Source organism: Ranitomeya variabilis, chromosome 5, assembly GCF_051348905.1.
Source record: "Ranitomeya variabilis isolate aRanVar5 chromosome 5, aRanVar5.hap1, whole genome shotgun sequence".
In the NCBI taxonomy this organism is placed as follows: Eukaryota; Metazoa; Chordata; class Amphibia; order Anura; family Dendrobatidae; genus Ranitomeya; species Ranitomeya variabilis.
In genome coordinates, this window is record NC_135236.1 from 16,999,795 (window position 1) to 17,021,276 (window position 21,482).

General features: G+C 44.9%; 1 protein-coding gene across 1 annotated transcript; it reads right to left on the minus strand.

The window, feature by feature from the left end:
- Nucleotides 1–869: 869 nt before the first annotated feature.
- Nucleotides 870–17,137, minus strand: LOC143774644 (olfactory receptor 1500-like). The gene is made up of 2 exons (XM_077262397.1): nucleotides 17,108–17,137; nucleotides 870–1,841 (listed from the first exon to the last, which is right to left on the minus strand). The coding sequence occupies exons 1-2, from the start codon at nucleotides 17,135–17,137 to the stop codon at nucleotides 870–872; spliced, it is 1,002 nt and encodes a 333-aa protein (XP_077118512.1).
- Between the last annotated feature and the right edge of the window lie 4,345 nt (nucleotides 17,138–21,482).

Below are 21,482 nucleotides of genomic sequence, written 5' to 3' on the forward strand. Positions count from 1 at the left end.
TCTGTAGAGAAGGAAGGGCGAAAACTCATCCAAGCCAATGTGCAGGACTAATCAATAATGACAATAAAAGTTTAGTTGTACTGTAGTTGTTGCAGTTAATGTTGCACAAAGGAGTTACATCGGATACTGGAATCAAAAGATCACATACTTTTCCCACTCACAGACATGTCATATTGGAAATTTTCCTCATTTAAAAAAAAATATAAAGTTTAATTTTTTTTTTTATTTTGTTTTAATTGTTTTGTTTTGTTCTTTATTTACTTTTAGAACTTGGGTGCAAATCGGAAGTACTTGTAGGTCAAATGTTTGATTAAATTTAGAATATTATTTAGAAATAATGTTTATTATATTAATTTTTTATTTTTGCTTTTACAATATTTAGATTCTTCTTGTGCATAATAAATGTGTTACAATTGTTGTGCCAATCAGATACATAAAGTGTCCAAGAAATCCAATGGATGATGAAATATAATTACTAATATCAGAACCTGAGAAGGGTATTTATTAGTTTCATTACTAAATTTAAGAAAGGAAATAATAACTATATGTTGACATCATTCATAAAAGAGCAAAATGCTTATGTCAGGATAAATTACATTAATAATAATAATTAATAAATCATTGCGTGATGTATAATTGATCTGAACGCGGTTGTCTTTCAGGACTTATGTCTTACAACCGAAGCCATAATGTTATTTGTAAGTAATGTGGTAATAATGAACTTGTTTTGGGGCTAATATTCTACAAAATGATTAATTATATATCAAAACAAGTACCAAGATCAATAAAATAGTCTATTCATGTATTTTGTATATTTATGACTGACACAACTGCCTGCAAATGTTTTTGATTATAGTCGTGGATTATCTTTACAAACTATTGTGAAAAAATTTCCATTTCACAAGGACAAATGTTTCCTGTACGGCTTTTCTAATGTCTCTATTTCTCAGACTGTATATAATTGGGTTGATCAGTGGAGTAAGCACAGTATATAGCAGGGATAGGAGTTTGTTGGTGGTGACTGATTGTTTTGTAGGTACAACATAAACACTGAATATAGTCCCGTAGAATATGGAGACCACAATCAGGTGGGAGCTACAGGTGGAGAAGGCTTTCTGTCTACCGTTACGTGACGGGATCCTTACGACTGTTAAGACAATATAAGTATATGAAACTATAATTATTGTGATTGGGGTTACTATATTTGGAATGCCTACTACATAAATCTCCAAATGGACAATAAAAATGTCTGAACAGGCAAGTTCTAGAAGAGGAACAAGGTCGCAGAATAAATGGTCAATGATATTTGAACCACAAAAGTTTAGCTGTGATGTTGTAATGGTATATATCAAGTTAAAGGAAAATCCAAATAACCAACAGAAGACAGTCAATATCACACAATACCCACTTGTCATGATAGAGGTGTAACGGAGAGGATTACAGATGGCTATGTATCTATCATAGGACATCACAGCGAGAAGAAAACCTTCAAATGCTTCTGAGGAACAGAAGAAATACAATTGGGCAATGCAATTGGGAAAAGCAATGGTTCCCCCATTATTCATAAGAATGTATAATATACTGGGTACAATGATCATGGTCAATAAAATGTCACCGATGGAAAGTTGTGAGATGAAGAAGTACATTGGAGTGTAGAGGTTCTTGCTGGTGGACACCAGGGTGATGATCAGGAGATTCCCACATAATATCAAACAATAAACAACAAAGAACAAACTAAAGAGGATAAGTCTTAAATCTCCATTGACTTGAAATCCTAAGAGGATGAAATCTGTAACCATCGTCCTGTTCTTCATGTAGACTGGTGAAGTGGAAGTTACAACCTGTTACATAAAGCAAAAATAACTTTTTCCTTTCAGTTCTCAATCTTCTGTTCCTATAATTTCTCTTTTCATATAAATGTTTTCCTGTTTTTGATCCTACTGTATAGACTTTATGGTACTGATGTATCAATATTAGACTAAACATGATAAGATGCAGACATTATGATGTTGAACCCAACATTTATATAATAACTAGCTATTGAACCTGTTCTACGCCCGGGTGGCGAGCATTTATATTGGTATATGGTCTCCATCCTGGTATGTGCTGCTCCCATCTTGCTCTCCCATCCTGTCATGTGGTGCTCCCATCCTGCGCCCCCATCCTGTCATGTGCTGCTCCATCCTGCATCCCCATCCTGTAATGTGCTCCAATCCTGCGCCCCCATCCTGTCATGTTCTCCCATCCTGCGCCCCAATCCTGTCATGTGCTGTTCCATCCTGCGCCCCCATCCTGTCATGTGCTGTTCCATCCTGCGCCCCCATTCTATCATGTGCTGCTCCATCCTGCGTCTCCATCCTGTCATGTGCTCCCATCCTGCGCCCCATCCTGTGATATGCTGCTCCATCCTACACCCCCATCCTGTCATGTGTGTGCACCCCCATTCTGTCATGTGCTGCTCCCATCCTGTGCCCCCATTCTGTCATGTGCTGCTCCCATTCTGTCATGTGCTCCCATCCTGTGCCCCATCCAGTCATGTGCTCCCATCCTGCACCCCCATCCTGTCATGTGTGCGCCCCCATTCTGTCATGTGCTGCTGCCATCGTGCACAATCATTCCATCATGTGCTGCTCCCATCCTGCGCCCCCATTCTGTCATGTGGTGCTCCCATCCTACGCCCCCATTCTGTCATGTGCTGCTCCCATCCTGTGCCCCCATTCTGTTGTAATGTGCTGCACCCATTCTGCCTGTTCCTGTTTCCATTCTGCCATATGTTGCTCTCATCTTTCTCTCTCTGGCTCTACTGCCCGAGTGCGGGCAGCTGTGGAGAGTGCGAGCGGCTGTGCTGAGTGCGGGCGGCTGTGCTGATTGCGGGCGGCTGTGCGTGGCTGTGCTGAGTGCGGGCGGCTGTGCGTGGCGGTGCTGAGTGCAGGCGGCTGTGCTGAGTGCGGGCGGCTGTGTGTGGTGGTGCTGAGTGCGGGCGGCTGTGCATGGCGGTGCTGAGTGCGGGCGGCTGTGCGTGGCGGTGCTGAGTGCGGGCGGCTGTGCGTGGCGGTGTTGAGTGCGGGCGGCTGTGCGTGGCGGTGCTGAGTGCGGGCGGCTGTGCGTGGTGGTGCTGAGTGCGGGCGGCTGTGCTTGGCAGTGCTGAGTGCGGGCGGCTGTGCGTGGCGGTGCTGAGTGCGGGCGGCTGTGCGTGGCAGTGCTGAGTGCAGGCGGCTGTGCTGAGTGCGGGTGGCTGTGTGTGGCTGTGCTGAGTGCGGGCGGCTGTGCGTGGCGGTGCTGAGTGCGGGCGGCTGTGCATGGCGGTGGTGAGTGCGGGTGGCTGTGCGTGGCGGTGGTGAGTGCGGGCGGCCGTGCGTGGCAGTGGTGAGTGCAGGCGGCTGTGCGTGGCGGTGGTGAGTGCGGGCGGCTGTACGTAGCGGTGGTGAGTGCGGGCGGCTGTGCATGGTGGTGCTGAGAATGCGGGCAGCTGTGCATGGCGGTGGTGAGTATGGGCGGCTGTGCGTGGCGGTGGTGAGTGCGGGCGGCTGTGCGTGGTGGTGTTGAGAGTGCTGGCGGCTGTGCATGGTGGTGGTGAGTGTGGGCGGTTGTGCGTGGCGGTGGTGAGTGCGGGCGGCTGTGCGTGGCGGTGGTGAGTGCAGGCAGCTGTGCGTGGCAGTGGTGAGTGCGGGCGGCTGTGTGTGGCGGTGATGAGTGCGGTTGGCTGTGCGTGGCGGTGGTGAGTGCGGGCGGCTGTGCGTGGCGGTGGTGAGTGCGGGCGGCTGTGCTTGGCGGTGGTGAGTGCGGGCGGCTGTGCGTGGAGGTGGTGAGTGCGGGCGGCTGTGCGTGGCGGTGGTGAGTGCGGGCGGCTGTGCGTGGTGGTGCTGAGAGTGCGGGCGGCTGTGCGTGGCGGTGGTGAGTGCGGACGGCTGTGCGTGGAGGTGGTGAGTACGGGTGGCTGTGCGTGGCAGTGGTGAGTGCGGGCGGCTGTGCGTGGAGGTGGTGAGTGCGGGCGGCTGTGCGTGGCGGTGCTGAGTGCGGGCAGCTGTGCGTGGCGGTGGTGAGTGCGGGCGGCTGTGCATGGCAGTGGTGAGTGCGGGCGGCTGTGCGTGGCGGTGGTGAGTGTGGGCGGCTGTGCGTGGTGGTGGTGAGTGCGGGTGGTTGTGCGTGGTGGTGCTGAGAGTGCGGGCGGCTGTGTGTGGCGGTGGTGAGTGCGGGCGGCTGTGCGTGGAGGTGGTGAGTGCGGGCGGCTGTGCGTGGCGGTGGTGAGTGCGGGCGGCTGTGTGTGGCGGTGCTGAGTGCAGGCGGCTGTGCGTGGCGGTGGTGAGTGCGGTGGCTGTGCATGGCGGTGGTGAGTGCGGGCGGCTGTGCGTGGTGGTGCTGAGAGTGCGGGTGGCTGTGCGTGACGGTGGTGAGTGTGGGCGGCTGTGCGTAGCGGTGGTGAGTGCGGGCGGCTGTGCTGGGTGCTGAATGCTGGGGGCCTGAGCAAGCGGGGACACCGGCGCGCTGTGGGATTTCAGGTGCTGGAGTCGCCGCTAGCTCAGGCCCCCGGCACTTGCTATATTTACCTGTCCCCCGTTCCACTGCTGCGCGCCTCTCTCTCTTCCGGGGTCCTCTGACTGTGACTGTTCAGTCAGAGGGCGGCGAGCATTAAGCATGTCATCGCACCCTCTGAACTGAACGTCGCAGGCAGAGGAGGTGGAGGACGGAGTAGCGTGCATCGCTGGAACGGGACAGGTAAATATAGCATACTCTCCCTCCTGGCTCGTCCCTGCTTCTCCGTTGGAGATCGCGGTGTGCGTTCAGTGCTTACGCATACCGCGATCTCCTGGGAGCGTCGCTCTGTGGGGTCCATACTGCGCCAGCGCTTGCGCTGGCGCAGTCTATAAAGGCTTCGGACAGAGTGACGCTCCCAGCATTATATTATAGATTACTACTCCTTTTTTAGAACTTCATGATAAGTCAAACACAGAAGATATCTGACCCCCAAATGACTAATCTGGGAATGTTTCACTTTAACAAAAAAGAAGGCCAAGAAGAGACTTAATATGTGACTACAAATATCTGAAGGGATCTCACAGTGTAGAGGGATCATCATTATTCTCATATGCACATTGAAGCATGAGAAGTAATGGAAGGAAACTGAAAGGGAGAAGATACAGATTAGGTATTAGAAAGAACTTTTTGACAGTGAAGATGATCTTTCAATGTTCTTTTTATTGCAAAGCGAAATAACAAATTACAATGATATGCCTAACATAAAACAGTAATGATAAACATCTAGCAAATAGGAAAGACGAGGGAAAAAAAGGAACCATGTATAACTAACACTCCAGGACTAACGTGTTACATATGATCTGGTGTTTCTCAGAGAGAAAAAAAATTGAGAAACAATAATCAGCAACCATAAGATCATGGAATATTTCTTAAATGCTGAGGTTCAATGAACAAGTCGTCAAAAGTTTGTTTGGCCTTTTAAGAGCTGACATAATTCTAGGAGTGCTTCTCTAGAGGGCATTATATCTATGCAGAACTAAGTCAAATCAACAGTGAGTGAGGTTCTTGAGATACAAGCAGGAAATGAAAAACAATAAATATAGAGTTATAGGATAGATGAACGGGACAGGGAGAGCGGGGTAGAGGAACAAGGGAAGGGAAGGAGGTGCATGATAAGGGGAAAGAGTAGAGAGGAGGGGGAGGAAGGAAGCACCTTGGGAGATGCATTTAGTGTATGATTAGGATGCAATTGTTGCGTAAAATGATAATTGGTGTCTGAAACGGATCCAAGGCTGCCAAGCTTCTTGGAATTTATTAGTGTTGTGGTTCACACAGGCTTCTAATTCTGCTGAATGGCAGACTTGGTCAATTTTAAGATAAAGTTGCTGAATAGTGGTGGGTATTAGAGAAGAGTGCCAACAACTGGGGATCAAGGATCTCCCTGCTGCGAGGATAGATTCTGCCAGTTTAGTTGCTCTCTTATTGTCCAGCCACATTGGGAAGTTTAATAGTGCAGCCTCTGGCATTAAAATGATTCGCTTGCCCAGAACCTCTTTGATAATCATGGCCATTTTCTTCCAAAATACCTGAAGGGCTTGGCAGGACCACCATATGTGAAAATAACTTCAATCATCCTTTCCACACCTTCAACATATATCCGGTGAGGTGAGGTGCCGTCTATGAATTTGTTTAGGTATGATATACCACCTAGTTATTATTTTAAAGGAATTCTCTTGAATGTGAGGCAATGTGAAGAGCCATGGGATTCCCTATAGATTGGTTTTACCTGCGTTTCAGAAAAGGAAATACCCAAGTCTTTTTCCCACTGTGATAAATATGCCCATTTCAAAGGCATATTAATTTTGAGTAGTAATTGGTATATTACTGAAAGAGTTTTGGTGGGAGGCTTAGTTCTGGCACAAAGAACTTCATAAGGTGTTAGAGGCCTATTCTGGTCCACTTGGTGTTCCTATCGGTGAAAAAGAGAGGCGAGTGTCCCATGCTGAAGGAATGTAAGACCCGAGAGTCCGGGAAGTTTGCGCATTTCATGTAGTGGGAGAAGTGTGCTGTCCACGAAGAGCTGATCAACCAGTATTTTGTCCGCTTGTTGAGGGGTGATATCTAGTAGGGCAGTGATTTTTGTTAGTGGGGAAATTGGGGGTTGCTAGAACACTACATTTACTTTCAAAATCTGAATTGTGGTTTGTGTGTGTGTGCTAATGCAACAAGGCTAAACTCTTGTATTGGCATGTCCCAACAAGTGCGACCACAAAGGGAGTGAGGCCATGTATTCTTGTACTTTGACCCACTGTTTATCTACCATGCCCCTGATCCAGTCTACTCTTCTAGTGAGTTGACCACTTGACAGTATTTTGCCATATCTGGGGCTTCCATTCCACCCATATCTTTCAGTAAAATTAGAGTTTTAGAATTTATACGGGGTTTGCATTTATGCCAAATATATTTAAAGAAAAATGAATGGATTTTTGCTAGGAAGAAGGAGAGGATTAGAATGGGGAGCATGTTGAATGTGTATATAAATTTGGGTAAGATTAAAAAAAAGATTAAAAAAAAAAAAAAAAAAAATCTTTAAATCTTCAGCATAGCGAGTGTGAGCGAGCTGAGTGTGACCTGAGTGTAAGTGTGGACGGCGGTAAGTGTGACTTGTGATTCAGTGAGGAGGTATTTGGAAGGCCTTTAACAAATACCTGTGTGAATTTGTGTGAATTGTTGAATTGGGAGTAGCTATTTTCACAAGGGGTTAACTTAGGGTGGGCGGTTATAATCAAGGGTTTATAAGGGGCAGCTGTTTGGGGCTCAAGCCCTTTTTGGAACTGCAGTTGAACAGCAAGGGGGCTTGTTGTTGAAGGGAGATAGAGGGAAAAAAAAAAAAATCTTTAAATCTTCAGCATAGCGAGTGTGAGCGAGCTGAGTGTGACCTGAGTGTAAGTGTGGACGGCGGTAAGTGTGACTTGTGACTCAGTGACTTTGGAATCAGGGAGTTTCCAAGGGAGGAATTGCTGTTCCAAGTGTTAATTAATACTTTGTATTTATTTTTATTTAACGTTTCTGTCTCGTGCAATCCCCATTAGGAAATGTGCTCCACAATTGTTAATGCCATCCAGTGCACATCTTGCCACATGTATGCAGTCCTTGATCAGCCGGTCGAGGGTGCATACTGCTGTGCGAGATGTGAGCACGTTGTGCATTTGGAAGCCCAGATACTGGATCTAAATGTGCAGCTGGCAACACTGAGATCCACAGAGCAGACGCTCAATGGGCTAGATGAGGAGGGGGATGGTAGGATGCAGCTGCAGGACAGTGAAATAGGTAGCTGGGTGACATTCAGAAAGCGGGGTAGAGGGAAGAGTGCCAGGGAGGCTAGTCCTGATCTGGCGCACCCCAATAAGTTTGCTAAGTTGGCGGATGAGGGGGGTGCCAGTACAGGGGTAGCACTGCTGCAGCCAGGCATGTCATCTGAAAGCCGGAGGAGTGACTGCTCCAGTAAGGAGGGAAATAGGAGAGCAGGGCAGGCCAGACAGGTGCTGGTAGTGGGGGACTCAATTATTAGGGGAACAGATAGGGCAATCTGTCACAAAGACAAGGATCGTCGAACGGTGTGCTGCCTACCTGGCGCTCGAGTCCGACACGTCGCTGATCGGGTGGACAGATTACTGGGAGGGGCTGGTGAGGACCCAGCGGTCATGGTGCACATTGGCACAAATGACAAAGTTAGAGGTAGGTGGAAGGTCCTTAAAGATGATTTCAGGGAATTAGGCTGCAAGCTGAAAGCAAGGACCTCCAACGTGGTATTTTCTGAAATACTGCCTGTACCACGTGCCACGCCAGAGAGGCAACGGGAGATTAGGGAGGTTAATAAGTGGCTCAAGAATTGGTGTAGGAAGGAGGGGTTTGGGTTCCTGCAGAACTGGGCCGACTTCTCAGTTGGCTACAGGCTCTACGCTAGGGATGGGCTGCACCTCAATGGGGAAGGTGCAGCTGTGCTGGGGGAGAAAATGGTTAGAAGGTTGGAGGAGTGTTTAAACTAGGGAATGGGGGGGAGGGTATTCATTTTATAGGTGGGGAAGATAGTGCAGATAGAGACCTGGGCACAAATAAGGAAGTTGGGGGTGGCGGAGGCATGGGGGGTGGGGTTAGAACAGTTAGTAATTTAAGAAAGAATAGAGGTACAGAGCGGAACATCAAGTGCATGTATACTAATGCCAGAAGCCTCGACAACAAAATGGATGAATTAGAACTAATGTTGTTGGAACATAATTATGACATGGTGGGGATATCTGAGACGTGGCTGGATGAGAGCCATGACTGGGCTGTTAACTTGCAGGGCTATAGCCTTTTCAGAAATGACCGTACAGATAAGCGAGGGGGTGGGGTGTGTCTGTTTGTAAAATCGACCTTAAAACCCATCCTGCGTGATAATATAGGTGAATCTAATGAAAATGTAGAGTCCCTGTGGGTGGAGATAAGGGGAGGGGGAAAAATTAATAAATTACTGATAGGGGTTTGTTATACATCTCCAAAACTAATGGAAGCAATGGAGAATATCCTCGTAAAGCAAATAGATGAAGCTGCGACTCAAGGAGAAGTCATTATTATGGGGGACTTCAACTACCCTGAAATAGATTGGGGAACAGAAACCTGCAGTTCCAGTAAAGGTAATCGGTTTTTGACAACTATGAGGGACAATTACCTTTCACAACTGGTTCAGGACCCAACAAGAAGGGGGGCACTGCTAGACCTAATATTAACCAACAGGCCAGACCGCATATCAAATATAAGGGTTGGGGGTTACTTGGGGAATAGTGATCACAAAATAATAAGTTTTCATGTCTCCTTTAATAAGATGTGTAGTAGAGGGGTGACAAGGACACTAAACTTCAGGAGGGCAAATTTCCAACGGATGAGAGAGGATCTTGGTGCAATTAACTGGGGCGATATCCTGAGACACAAAAATACACAAAGAAAATGGGAGACGTTTATTAGCATCCTGGATAGGACCTGTGCACAGTATATACCGTATGGGAATAAACATACTAGAAATAGGAGGAAACCAATATGGCTAAATAGAGCTGTAAGGGGCGCAATAAGGGACAAAAAGAAAGCATTTAGAGAATTAAAGGAAGTAGGTAGTGAGGAGGCATTAAATAAATACAGAAAATTAAATAAATTCTGTAAAAAGCAAATCAAGGCAGCAAAGATTGAGACAGAGAGACTCATTGCCAGAGAGAGTAAAAATAATCCCAAAATATTCTTTAACTACATAAATAGTAAGAAACTAAAAAATGATAGTGTTGGCCCCCTTAAAAATAGTCTGGGTGAAATGGTGGATGAGGATGAGGAAAAAGCCAATATGCTAAATGACTTTTTTTCATCAGTATTTACAAAAGAAAATCCCATGGCAGCCAATATGACTAGTGATAATAATTCCCAATTTAATGTTACCTGCTTAACCCAGCAGGAAGTACGGCGGCGTCTAAAAATCTCAAAAATTGACAAATCTCCAGGCCCGGATGGGATCCACCCCCGAGTACTGCAGGAATTAAGTACAGTCATTGATAGACCATTATTTTTAATCTTTAAAGAGTCCATAATAACAGGGTCTGTACCACAGGACTGGCGTATAGCAAATGTGGTGCCAATATTCAAAAAGGGGACAAAAACTGAACTCGGTAATTATAGGCCAGTAAGCTTAACCTCTACTGTGGGTAAAATCCTGGAGGGCATTCTAAGGGATGCTATACTGGAGTATCTGAAGAGGAATAACCTCATGACCCAGTATCAGCACGGGTTTACTAGGGACCGTTCTTGTCAGACTAATTTGATCAGCTTCTATGAAGAGGTAAGTTCTGGTCTGGACCAAGGGAACCCAGTAGATGTAGTGTATATGGACTTTTCAAAAGCTTTTGATACGGTGCCACACAAAAGGTTGATGCATAAAATGAGAATAATGGGGATAGGGGAAAATATGTGCAAGTGGGTTGAGAGTTGGCTCAGGGATAGGAAACAAAGGGTGGTTATTAATGGAGTACACTCGGACTGGGTCACGGTTAGTAGTGGGGTACCACAGGGGTCAGCATTGGGCCCTCTTCTTTTTAACATATTTATTAATGACCTTGTAGGTGGCATTCAGAGTAGAATTTCAATATTTGCAGATGACACTAAACTCTGCAGGGTAATCAATACAGGGGAGGACAATTTTATATTACAGGCTGATTTATGTAAGCTAGAAGCTTGGGCTGATAAATGGCAAATGAGCTTTAATGGGGATAAATGTAAGGTCATGCACTTGGGTAGAAGTAATAAGATGTATAACTATGTGCTTAATTCTAAAACTCTGGGCAAAACCGTCAATGAAAAAGACCTGGGTGTATGGGTGGATGACAAACTCATATTCAGTGGCCAGTGTCAGGCAGCTGCTACAAAGGCAAATAAAATAATGGGATGCATTAAAGGAGGCATAGATGCACATGAGGAGAACATAGTTTTACCTCTATACAAGTCACTAGTGCGACCACACTTAGAATACTGTGCACAGTTCTGGTCTCCGGTGTATAAGAAAGACATAGCTGAACTGGAGCGGGTGCAGAGAAGAGCAACCAAGGTTATTAGAGGACTGGGGGGTCTGCAATACCAAGATAGGTTATTACACTTGGGGCTATTTAGTTTGGAAAAACGAAGACTAAGGGGTGATCTTATGTTAATGTATAAATATATGAGGGGACAGTACAAAGACCTTTCTGCTGATCTTTTTAATCATAGACCGGTGACAGGGACAAGGGGGCATCCACTACGTCTGGAGGAAAAAAGGTTTAAGCATAATAACAGACGCAGATTCTTTACTGTAAGAGCAGTGAGACTATGGAACTCTCTGCCGTATGATGTTGTAATGAGTGACTCATTGCTTCAATATAAGAGGGGACTAGATGCCTTTCTGGAAAAGTATAATATTACAGGGTATATATACTAGATTCCTTGATAAGGCGTTGATCCAGGGAACTAGTCTGATTGCCGTATGTGGGGTCGGGAAGGAATTTTTTTCCCCATGATGGAGCTTACTCTTACCACATGGGGTTTTTTTGCCTTCCCCTGGATCAACATGTTAGGGCATGTTAGGTTAGGCTATGGGCTGAACTAGATGGACTTATAGTCTTCCTTCAACCTTAATAACTATGTAACTATGTAAGATTAGACTTTTTAAGATATTTTTCCTTCCCATCCAGGAAAGAAACGGGTCTTTCCATGAGCATATACAAGCATTTGTAGATTCCAGATTGATATTAAGAGTGAAGAGAGAGATCCTTGTCCGTCTTCCCTATTTTAATGCCTATATATGAAATGCATCTAGACTGCCAGGCAAAGGAATATTTGAGTTTGAGTTTGTCCATGGTTCCTCTAGGCAAGCCCAGACTCAGTGCCTCGGACTTGGTTGCATTTATTTTGAAATTAGCAAGGCTGCCATATCTGTCCAGAATGTCCATTAAGGCTGGGAGTCCCCTCAGTGGCTGTGATAGCACAATCAAGAGATCGTCTGTGAAGGCCGCAGTTTTATAATGATCATCTCTTTATCTGTATGCCTTCGATCTCGGGACACTGCTGAATGGCCTGTAGGAGAGGCTCCACTGCCATTACAAAGAAAAGAGGGGACAGTGAACAGCCTTGTTTCGTTCCATTATAAATTTGGAATAAGTCCGTTAAAGACCCATTAAGTCTGATCTTCGCCAAGGGGCTAAGTACATACCCATTATAGATGTTATGACTGAGTGGGGAAAGCAAAATTTTGCTAATGTCTCCTCAAGGAATGTCCAGTCTACCCTGTCAAAGGCTTTTTCAACATCTATGCCCAAAAGTACTAATGGGAATTTGCGAGATTTTGCATATTGTACTAGGTGTATAATTTTATAAGCAATAGCTCTCCCCTCTCTCCCTCTCACAAAACCAGATTGTGTTTTGAAGATAATTAGAGGCAGCAGATGCGTAATTCTGTTAGCCAGCATTCTCGCATACAATTTTAGATCTGTATTAAGCAATGAGATCGATCTACACCTACCGCACTGCTGTGGATCTTTGCCTTCATCAACCTTCAACAGTGAGTTGCACATGTTGAGAAGATGAGGAAGTAGGACTGAGGGAAAGGATTTGTAATAAAAGGCCAGAAGTCCATCCGGTCTGGGAGCCTTCCCTTTTGGGCAGCCCAATAGGGCAGACTGGAGTTCCCCGAGGGAGAATGGTTTAGTGAGTGGTTGTTGTTGTAGAGCAGTCAATTTGGGAAGATTTAAGTTCCCCAAAAATGTTCTGATATCTTGACTCCTTTGGACTCTCTCCTGTTTTGTTTCGTTTGGGCGCAAATGATAGAGGTCTTTATAATATTGTAACAATTCTGTTTCTATTTGGGAATAGTTCTGGGTTATGGTACCAGATCTGGTTGTAATGGAGTGGACAAATGTCCATGCTTGTCTTTTCCTGATTATTGACATGGTTAGTTTGGAAGCTCTATCACCATGGACAAATATACATTTTTCCATGAACCATAAATTTAAATGATTGTACCATGAGTAGATCCTTTAGTTGTTGTCTTTTGGTCGAAAATGCTGCAAGTGTTTGCTTCACTAGCATTTTTTGAGTTGGGATTCTATGTTTATTATTTCTTCAAGGAGGGTTCTGTTTTTTTTATCTATTTAAAAATGAAGTGATAGAGATAAATTCTCGAATTACGACTTTGTGCACCTTCCATAGCATTTGGTGTGTTATTCCTACTGTGTTGAGACCAAAGTTCTATGATAAGGCCTTAGTTATATGGGTCTTAAATGCAGGAGTATCTAGCAATGATTCATTTAGTTGCCACGAACTACAGGGGGAGTATGGCCTGGTAAGAGTTAAGTCAACTGATACAGTGGAATGGTCTGAGAAGAGGGAAGAAGAAATCTCTGACTGCCCGATATTTGGTTATAATGATCTGGCAATCTATCCAATAATAAGAATTATGTGGGCATGAGAAGTATGTAAAGTCTCATTCGGATGGGTGCATGTACAGCCACAGGTCAACCATGTTCAGAGACTGAGGCTCGCTGCTTTAATCCTAGCCAGGTCTCTCAATGAGATTGCACCCTTTTTTTGTTGTTGTATCAATTGCTGGTTCCAGGGCTACATTGAAGTCCCCTCCTATAATCAGTGTGCCCTCTTGAAAATCCCTGATGTTTTTTTAACACTGATAATAATAACCATTTTAAATGTCTTTTATTCGGTGCATAGAGAATACAAATGGTGATCACGCTACTGTACCTGCCATTAGACCCTAAACTAATAGATAGCGGATGTCATGGTCTGCCTGTAAATCTTGTAAAAGAAAAGGAATTCCCCTAGCTATGGCTATAGAAACCCCCTTGGATTTTGCTTGAGGGGAGGTAGCGTGAAACCACCTATCATAATATGATTTTTCAAAAGAGGGTCATTTATCTGCTTTGAAATGTGCTTCTTGGAGCATTACATCCATTCCTTTCTTTTTAAAGTGTGAGAGTGTTTGGTATCTGGAAGTCGGGGAGTTGAATCCTTTCGTCTTTAATGTGGCAACTTTAAATACCCTTTGGGTATCTTATTCTTTGCTGTTTGGTTATGTTCATCTCAAGGTGCTTGTGGGAGAAGGAGGGAAAGGATAAAGGAGAGCAAAGGAGAAGGGGTAACAGTTATGAAGGGTCTTGAAAAAGAAAACATGTTATTAGTAAGCATCATAGCATGGTACATTACTAAGTGTACAACTATAGTGATTAGAAGACTGAAAAGATTCTGTGGCTGCCAGTCTTTTAGGGAAGGTAATTTCAAAAATTCAAGTTATCACAACACCAGTAAGGATAAAACGGTAATTCTATAACCAACATGCAAATCCCTAACTAGGGAGTAGAACAGAGTATATATTCAAACAATGCTAAAAGGAACTGTTGCTCGCTGATGAACAGGTAACGCTAAATTGTTTGGAACTTCAATAGGGAGAATGAGTGATTCCAACGAGAGTGATGAGAGCGATTATTCAAGTGTCCTGATCTTTGGAAGGGTTTGGCTTTATGCTTTGTGTTTGGTTCTTTGTGATTTAGGCATTGAAGTGAAGTGCCAAGGTACTGGAAGAGGTACAGGCTGCACTATGGAAGCTGCATGGAAAGCCTCAAGGTCTGGATATTGATCAAGTGGGATGTTCAGGGCTTTACATATATCTCGGAGTTCTGCTGATGTCCTGGCTTGAAGTTTTTTATCCTCTGTAGAGGCTTGTATCCCAAATGGGAAGAGCCAACGATATTGCAAGTTCTTCTGCAACACAGCCTCTGTGAACCGTTTGAGTATTCTTCGCTTTTTCAGGGTAATTGCTGATAGGTCTTAAAAGAGCTTAAGTTGGGTTCCCTCGTAGTTGAAGTCCTGTGATTCTCGGGCATGCTTTAACAGTAGATCTTTAGTGCGAAAGTCCAAAAATCAACATAAAACATACCATGATCTCCTTGTCTGGGTTTAGGATGGAGTGCTCTATGGATTCTTACTATTTCAATGTCCTGAGGGTCTTGCTTAAGTAGAAGTGCATGGAAAATCTCGATTGCGGAGCTAGTCGATCAAGCAATTTCTGGAGCCCCACGGGACTGGATGCTGCAGATGGAGAGTTTAAGGAGGGGAACTATCATGCACATCCGTGCAGGTCTGCGGCCATCGTGGATCTCCTGACAGTGAGGGTCGTCAATGAGTGGAATAGGCTGCCATGAGAGGTGGTGAGTTCTGATTCAATGGAAATCTTCATACAGAGGCCATACAGACATCTGTCTGAAATGGCTTGGTGACTCCTGCATTGAGCAGGGGGTTGGATCACCCTAAAGGTCCCTTCCAACTCTAACATTCTATGATTCTATGACTACGATGATTCTCTGCATCTCCTTTCCCACAAACATCACTTGGCATTGAATGTTTAGCCCCAAGTAGAGCTTAGATGTTATCACCTAGTGAAGATTGCTTAAGGAAACGTGAGAGCGAGAGAATGAGCAGAGCACCGGACAGTAATCTGTGGTGGCCAGATGGATGAGAAGCAAGATATGATTTTATTTCTTCACCCTATGACTAATATGTTCTGTAGTCCAGATAGGCTCCTATGCATAATAAGAAACATTCAATTTGGATTAGAGAGTTGCAATGTGAATTATATTTTACTGCAAAATTAGAGGGATCTATGAATTTGAATCTTCCTAGATTTACTCATCTCTAGCTCCGTGACCTACTTATTCTGAGCTTCTTTAAAATAAATAGTGATGAAAAAATGACTCCTCCTAAGAGATGAGACCAGTTGGGGCCTCAATATATGATCAACAGAATAAAAAGTATTAAAGAACTTACAGTGTATCATCTACTATATTGTAACATTATCAGAAAAATGGACGGCAAATCAAAGCATAAAATGTAAAAAAAATAAGTATTATTTTTATTATCACATGGTAAAAATAGCAAGAAAATGTAAAAATGCCTTACCTATCAGGACAGATGGTAAAACCAAAGGAAACTTCTAAAATAATATTTAAAAGCTACTGTACCTGGTTCAAGATAAAAATACATTAGAGTCACCCAGCAGTGGATACAGAAATACACAGAACATAAAATACAGATAGTAATTTGCTTCAATGAACACACTAGAATGCATATTCATATGTATAGGCAGTGGTTAGTATTGTAGTTTTGAACACTGTAGTTTACACACCAAACTTTATCAATTTTCTCTGTTTTATCCCAAATTGTTAAATGAAAGCATCGTAGAATACCAGTGATTAAGGAGTAATTAAGCTTTTATTTTTATTTTTATCCAGCATGTAAAGTTATGAAACTTTATAAATTTTCTCTCTTTTACCCTCAATTGTTAAATGGAGTCATCGCATGATACCAGTGATTAAGGAGTAATTAAGCTTTTATGATTTTTTATCCAGCATGTAAAGTTATCAAAGTTTGCAAATCACTTTATTAGGGGATTTGTTTTAAAGCTTGTGAAAAATTGCCTGTAAGCGGCTTCCGAACCCCGGCTTTCCCCAGTCTATTTCCTTGGCTTCAGCTGCATTGATATGAGAATGTTCTCATTGGGAGCACAGATGATGGCAGTGAAAGGGTCAGCAGCAGGACACTCAGAGGAAAACAGAGATCACTCACTGCCATCATCTGTACTCCTAATGAGAATGTTCTGATATCAAGGCAGCTGAAGGCAAATTAACAGACCAGGAAGAAGAGGAGGGGATTGGAAGGTACGTACATTTAATTTTTTTTTTTTTTACTGAAATGAAGGCAAATCCCCTAATAAAATAATTTGCAAATGTTTATAAGTTTCCATGCCGGACAAAATTATAAACAGAAATAAAACAAATTAATTTTAGTTTCTCTTTAAATATACTTACATTGACCGTACTGATGATTTTGAAATTATAAAATATTTTAAGAATTAAGATAAAAAGATAAAGACAACTGGAACCTCCTAGATTAGAAAACACATTTTATGTATAGAATAATATTTGGTTATTTTTGAATCCTGCATCTTATTACGACATATAAGACACTTGGTAATAATGGTTTAGTCTTTCCGAGGCAATGCAATGCCAATGTTTCTCACATCAGGAACGTCTTTGCTCTTCACCGTCATTTTCACATTTCGTTCTTCTTGTTGCTCTAGAGGATGGATCGTAGTGAAGTTGGCTTAGAGCAGACACAAAATATAAGAATGCGATTCCTTATCTGTGGATATTTATGCATAAAATTATGACAATTTTCCAGGTAGAAGAAGTCCCGGGAGATGTTTCTCCTCTGATTAGTCTCCACTGTGTTCCAGTCAATAGGGAAGTAGAATAATAAAACTGTAAGTCATCAGCATTAGTTAAGAATCCAAAATTATTTTTTTACATTCCTAAAATATAGTGTACAATAAAGTTTTTCGTAATGTTATGTAAAAAGTCATACAAAGTGAACAAATTAGCAATGTTGCACTAATTTATAATCATCGTGTCTATACAGATGAGCAAATGTTTTTAATCTTTTGAAATCTAATAGTGTGTTATAGAGGCCGGATCAATAGGCCACAAACAAATTCTTCTGTTACTAACATCATAAAGTAAGAGATCTGACTTTAAAAATAGTTTGTAGCATCTAGTGTGTTAGGGGTCAAGTTCCCTCCGCTGCACAGGGGGAATCTCGGTCCATCTCCGCTGCGGTCTCCCATTCTTCTCCATTCGCAGTGGAGCCTGCTCAGCGGAGACGTTGGTCCCAGCGTCTCGCTCAGTCTGACTCTGTGCTAAGAGTTACTGCTGCTTTTCCCACTTCTGCCATTGAAGTTGGTGCTGGGCAGCAGCGAGCAGACACTTCTGGGTCTAAGTCTTGCTTTGCTCGTTCTGAGCATGCCCAGAGTAAGATCTCTCAGTGGAGATCGAGGGTCACATGATCTGATACTGCAGCTAAGGTCTTTGGCTCCTTCAGGAAGGTCCTGTAGGTGCTCACGCTCTGGTGTAGCTTCTCATTGGTCCTTCTAGGAAGGTCCTGTACGTGCTGCAGCTATTTAAGGTTTGCATGACCGCACGGCCATGCGCTAGTATTGTTCTTTGTTAAGTGCTTTGCACCAGTGTGGTCACGAGAGTATGTGTTCAGGGACCCGGCTGAAATAAGCCCCTAGAATGCTGGCACCTCCGGCGAGGAGTTTTGTTTGCATGCGTGACCACTGACTGCTCTCTGTGTGGGCAGTTAGCCTGTGCCTCTGTGAAGCCTAACAGGGCACACTGCTTTTCTTTCACGACTACTCGGTGAAGTAACTGAGTTAGTCCATACCGCCATATCGTGCCGCCGTTGCTAGCAGCAGGTTATCCTGCACGGTGGACCCCGGGCTGTGAACGCACCAATATTAATAAAAACATCTCTATTTATTCGGTGCGTTCCGCTAGCCATAACATAATACTAGTGCCAGGGTCTGGCTAGTAAGTGGCGGACATTCAGCAAACTTTGCGGTATATCCAGCAGATGGAGGGTAGGTTGGCGGCTCTCGAGAGCTCAACCCCAGGTGTGAATGTTACCACAGTTGCTGTACAGGCTGCTAGCTTGGCTGCAGCTACCTTGTCCACTGCCACCCCTGTTCTGACATTATCTCACCTCCCGCTGCCAGAAAAATTTTCTGGAGACAGCAAATCTTGTAGGAGTTTCGTGAGTCAGTGCTCTATTCATCTCGAGCTCCTGGCTGCACGTTTCCCTACTGAGCGGGCTAAGGTGGGATTTATTCTGTATTTCTTGTCGGACAGGGCGTTGGAGTGGGCTACGCCGCTCTAGGAGCGTGGCGATCATGTGGTGCAGAGTGCTCCGCGGTTCCTGAGCACTCTGAAACAGGTCTTTTTAGGACCTCAAATCACCAATGACACGGTGCTCCAACTGCTTTCATTAACTCAGGGTGAGTCCATGGTCAGCCATTTTGCCATCCGATTTCAGAATCTGGCTTCTGAGCTGGAGTGGTCAGATAAAGCCCTTATCCCCATATTTTGGAGGGGCCTGGCTGATCACGTTAAGGATGCTGTGGCCACTAGGGAGATTCCTGCCACACTGGAGGAGTTAATATCGGTCTCTACTCGAATTGACCTCCGTTTTAACGAGCGGAGGTTAGAGTGAGCCCAGTGTAGGCAGAGGTTTCGGCTGGCTCCCACCTTCGCCAAACCTCTCGAATCTCTGGCCATGGTACCTGAGTCACATGAGGCCATGGAAGTGTCACGAGCGGGTTCTAAGTCCCGGACTGCTCATGCACTCCAGGTTTGTCATGTTTGCCAGCAGTCAGGACATCTTGCCACCAGATGTTCTCAGCGGTCGAGGAAACGTCAGCGTCTAGTGGTAGTAGGTGGAGGTACACTAGACACAGCGACGTTTGCCTCCAAATTGTCCTTTAAGGGGACAATTATTATTGGCTCATGCTCCCACTCGGTAGCGCTCTGCGTGGATTCTGGAGTGGAGGGCAATTTTATGTCTTCTGCCTTCGCCCAACGTCACGCAATACCCCTGGTTATGCTTGCTCAACCAGTGACGGTACCAGTGGTGAATGGGTCGACACTAGTGTTGAGCATTCCGATACTGCAAGTATCGGGTATCGGCCGATATTTGCGGTATCAGAATTCCGATACCGAGTTCCGATATTTACCGCATATCGGATACCGGAATCGGAAGTTCCCAGAATTCAAACTACACAAATTCAGCCAATGAGCAATGATTACAAGTGTGGGCATATCCTGTTCAGCATGGTGGGCATGTAACTACTGGCAAGGCTGTTATTGGCTGCTCAAATGATGTCATGATGCACTATAAAAAACGCTGCCGCCATTTTGGGCTCACTCTGCTGTGAATTCAGTTAGGCGTAGGACACTGTGTTCTGACTGAGGGCCAGTTGAGATAGCGATTTGCTCCATTGTGCTTTGCCCAGGCTAATTTAGCAACCGCTGTGTGTTCACCTTGCTTTTGCCTTGCAGCGCTGTTTTCACAGCTGTCTGCAAGGTCTCTCTGTGTGTGTGTGTGTGTGAGTGCAGCTCACTCTGTAGTCTGTGTGCAGCCACAGCCAGTTGTATTCAGCTCAGGGTGCGTCACTGCCTCATACCATAAAATCCATTGTCCTTTTTTGCTAATAGTGCAGCCTGCTGCACATTTTTTCAAATAATTCCTATTAGTGGCTTTCCACCCGTATCCAGTTAAATTGTGGAAAAACACTACATAGGATAACCTAGAGGAGGTTTTTTGGGCCTTGCAGCGCCATTTACTGCTGTCTGCATGGTCTCCGTGTGAGTGCAGCTCGCCCTGTAGTCTGTGTGCAGCCACAGCCAGTTGTATTCAGCTCAGGGTGCGTCACTGCCTCATACCGTAAAATCCATTGCCCTTTTTTGCTAATAGTGCAGCCTGCTGCACATTTTTTCAAATAATTCCTATTAGTGGCTTTCCACCTGTATCCAGCTAAACTGTGGAAAAACACTACATAGGATAACCTAGAGGAGGTGTTCTGGGCCTTGCAGCGCCATTTACGGCTGTCTGCACGGTCTCCGTGTGAGTGCAGCTCGCCCTGTAGTCGGTTCTGCCAAAAAAATAAATAAATAATAAAGTTCACCAAACACACCACTTTACAGTTGTGTAGGCCACATTAGCTCATATTAAAGTCTAGTCCACATTTTAGAAAATTAGTGTTTCTTATACCTGCTAGGAGCTGTTCAGGAATAAGCACACTAAGCCCTTAGTACTTTTCTGCTTATCTTTATCAGTCAACCAAGATGAAGAGGGCAGGGAGTAAGGCACGTGGGCGTGGGCTTGGGCGCGGAGCAGGGAGAGGATGTGGGGATTCTGTGCCTGCTGTGGGCACCGGTGACTCATCATCACCCAGTTTCAGCAGGGAACAGTCCTTCATGTGCAGCTTTGTCGGAGAGCGCCGTACACCGCTGCTGCGTGAAGACCAAATTGAAGCCATTGTCGGATGGATGGCAGCTAACACATCGACTTCAATTAGTGCCACATCCTCTCAGGCACAGAGCACTGGATAGCACCCATCTGTCTCTTCACCACCTGCCAAATTGCCCAGGCAGTCAGAGAGCCCAGGACAGGAGCCGTCTCTACTTCTGTTCTCTGAATCTCTTGGCTTGGAAACAGGTGGCCAGCCAAGCAGCATTGGAGAAATGGAAGAAGAGGCAGTGTGCAGTGATGCGCAACAGCTTTGTCTCTCTGACTCTGAAGAGGCGGGTGGGCCAGTGCCTCTGGTCACCACACTGCAGTACGCATCTGATGATGACACTCAGGTGCCACTTTCTGGTGCGTGCTGTGCTGCTGAGACTACCCAGGAGGAGCAGTTGGTGGCAGAGGGTAGTGTAGATGATGAGGTCCTTGACCCATCGTGGCGTGAGGAAGAGGAAGGTGGTGGGAGCAGCTCTGAGGAAGAGATTCCCCGAACGGGCCAAAGAGGGAGAGGGAGGGGGAAGACTGCTGAGCCTGTAGCC